The sequence below is a fragment of the Eimeria necatrix genome, genomic scaffold (genome assembly GCF_000499385.1).
Source record: "Eimeria necatrix Houghton genomic scaffold, Enh_scaff2229, whole genome shotgun sequence".
Classification (NCBI taxonomy): domain Eukaryota; phylum Apicomplexa; class Conoidasida; order Eucoccidiorida; family Eimeriidae; genus Eimeria; species Eimeria necatrix.
This window is the reverse complement of record NW_013652828.1, coordinates 1-3,101: the sequence shown is the minus strand read 5'-3', so window position 1 is coordinate 3,101 and position 3,101 is coordinate 1. Positions and strand designations below refer to the sequence as shown.

The window sequence follows — 3,101 nt, the reverse complement described above, 5'->3', positions numbered from 1 at the left end:
CATGAGCTGAAGAGCGGAGCGCCGGCTGGCGCTCACAATGCACACAGACAAAAGCAGCGAATACGACGGACAAGAATGAAGGGCGGAGGAATGCTGCAGCCTGCCTAAAAGTATTGGCTTGTCGTAATAAAGAGCCAGTCCGACTTAAACATACTTCCACGGTGCAGACCTAAGCTCAGGTCGGCGCCACAGCATCAAGGCAGAAGAGTGTGCGACACTGAAAGAGATGCCATACTATCTTGCATTATATGTTTGGTTTTTGACAAACAGACACGGGCGGGACATGGACCGTATAGTTCAGAAAGCGTTTGCTCTCTATCGTGATAATCCTAGTCAGGTTTGCTGTCGACTGTAGAACTGATGATGATTGAAGAGTGAATGCCACTGCAAGGTCTGGGTTAGCCGAATGCTTTGACGTCAGTGGGCATCTGAGATCACCATCATCCGCGTGTAATCAGCAACACCTAGTCGACGTACTCTCTGTGTCTCATCACCAGTGTCATTGGCACGTGCCAGACATCCGTGACTAGCGCTAGTTTGAAATCATCACCACACTGAAAACGGAGTACGGAGGCACGACCCCGCCCTGTGGCGCACCCATAACCAGACGCTAGCCACGCAGTCGACGAAACTGCCTGCCGCCTTAATATACGGAGACAAGAAAAATGCATTCGCACAAAGGAAGGCAGGCGTGCCACGGGCAAAAGACACCACATCACGCAAAATACATTGATGTCATTATGCTATGTGTCAGGCTGACAAACGCATTCTTCATTTCTGTACAAGGATATCACAGCGGAAGCTTACGATCCTGCTATGGTGCTCACTCTCTGCCAGGGAAGCCAACCACCCTACCCGGGAATCCTTCGGAAGGCTCCAAAGATTGTGCCAGCCCTTCCACAATCACTGACAGCAAACACGCCGCAGATTGTGTGCTCTCACGCCACTGAGCTTCTAAAATCGACATCAAGTCTGCAAGCATCATAAGCGAACACTCAATGCCGTACTGCCTGTGTTGTAACACCGTCTGTACTTAAGAACATCGGGCCACGCAGGACTTATCAGCGCCATCTCAAGCCCAGTTCATCGCTGAACAATGTAGTCACAGGCATGACAGTGACTTGTGGGGAGCAAACAGCCAGACGCTTACCAATGTGCTGGTGAACCACTCTGTCACCTATGCACCTCGAAGAAAAGGAGTGCATTCGGACAAGGGAAGCAGGCGTGCCACTGGCAAAAGATGCCACATCACGCAAAACGCATTGATGGCATAGTGAAGCGCTTGTTTTAACCTCATAAAACGAGGTTCTGCCGCCAGAAACGATTATCAGACCAGATGCAAACGCCTTTGTGATGTGATAGATATGGTGCCAGCACTTCCACAATCACTGACAGCAAACACGCCGCAGATTGTGCCTCTACCTGGGCCACAAAGGCAAGGCATGTCCTCCAACAAAAAGCATTGCGGTTCGGCCACTGCTAGCGAAGCACACATGATATACAAGTTCGACTGATGCAGAGTTGACCAAAGCAGCGAGCTGTGCCTGCGCACGTAAAGACCACTGCAATGCACCTTGTTCGTGCACCCATGAGCGGTCTGTGGTGGTGCAAACGCTGTCGACTTCTCCCGAGCAGCCAATGCCGTTGGGTGCGAACAACTTACGAGCTTCCCCTCACCCACGGAGAGCACCAAACAAGAGCGTCAATCAGGACGCTGACGCGGACGCCAGAAGAGCTGAAAGTATCGAATGCCTGGACGTTGCAGAAAAGCCGTTGCCTTCAAACAAAACATGCAGCTCGCGTCAACGTACTCCCTGACCACCATCGCCATCGGTAGCTAGCATTGCACGCGCGTCCGTCCACTCGAATACGCAAAAATCATCTGGTATATGTCTCTTGATGCAGGAAGTGTATTGGATGTTTAGAAGAAATACTATGCAGTAGCAACTTTGTAGGGATTCCGGCACCTCTTCGCGTGAACGCTCGTATATGGGGAATTATCTAAAGCAAGTTAACGTCCAGGGATCAATGAGCACCAAACAAGAGCGTCAATCAGGACGCTGACGCGGACGCCAGAAGAGCTGAAAGTATCGAATGCCTGGACGTTGCAGAAACGCCGTTGCCTTCAAACAAAACATGCCGCTCGCGCCAACGTACTCCCTGACCACCATCGCCATCGGTAGCTAGCATTGCACGCGCGTCCGTCCACTCGAATACGCAACAATCATCTGGTATATGTCTCTTGATGCAGGAAGTGTATTGGATGTTTAGAAGAAATACTATGCAGTAGCAACTTTGTAGGGATTCCGGCACCTCTTCGCGTGAACGCTCGTATATGGGGAATTATCTAAAGCAAGTTAACGTCCAGGGATCAATATACGGCACAACACGTTTTGGGGATTAACGCCCAGGATAGGACGCACACAATGACTGGATCCACAAAAGACCACATATGACCCACGAGAAACACGTGAGGCGATAAACAGGCCCACTGACTCTGCCACCCTGCAGCAGGAAACTCCAAACAAGGCAGCACTCCGCCTGCAAAGCACTTCCAACTACTACGCAGGCTCCGCTACAAACGCACCACACCCAGTCTCTTAGTCGTCCTCAACCAACTCCCGCTACCCACACCCAACACCTGCGCACAGCGTCACGCTACAGACGCACCACACCCAATCTCTCAGTCGTTCTCAACCAACTCCCGCTACCCACACCCAACACCTGCGCACAGCGTCAAACTCCTGTTGCCCTCCCTTCTACTAACTCAAGCGTACTTGCTCCTGCGTAGCACACGAACCCCGCAATACCCATACGCCGTCGTCAACGTCCCTACAAAACTCACGTCTCGCACTGCAGGCCGTCCACCACACCCAGCCAGCTGCAATATTCTTCTGCACGCCTCCTTCTTCAAGCGCAACCACAACCACAAACACGTCAACACGTCCAGAAAAAACCAAAACCATAACGCTCTTGCCTCCGGTGTGTGTCGACCAAACGCCACCGCATCAGACACTCAAAGCACCACACACGCCTACGAGGGCCACTGACTCTGCCACCCTGCAGCAGGAAACTCCAAACAAGGCAGCACTCCGCCTGCA

General features: G+C 52.0%; 1 protein-coding gene across 1 annotated transcript; it reads right to left on the bottom strand.

The window, feature by feature from the left end:
* Window positions 1-464: 464 nt before the first annotated feature.
* ENH_00030520 (hypothetical protein) lies at window positions 465-1,205 on the bottom strand (the record flags this gene model as incomplete). The annotated part of the gene is made up of 3 exons (XM_013580120.1): window positions 465-586; window positions 856-972; window positions 1,151-1,205. The coding sequence occupies 3 exons, from the start codon at window positions 1,203-1,205 to the stop codon at window positions 465-467; spliced, it is 294 nt and encodes a 97-aa protein (XP_013435574.1).
* Between the last annotated feature and the right edge of the window lie 1,896 nt (window positions 1,206-3,101).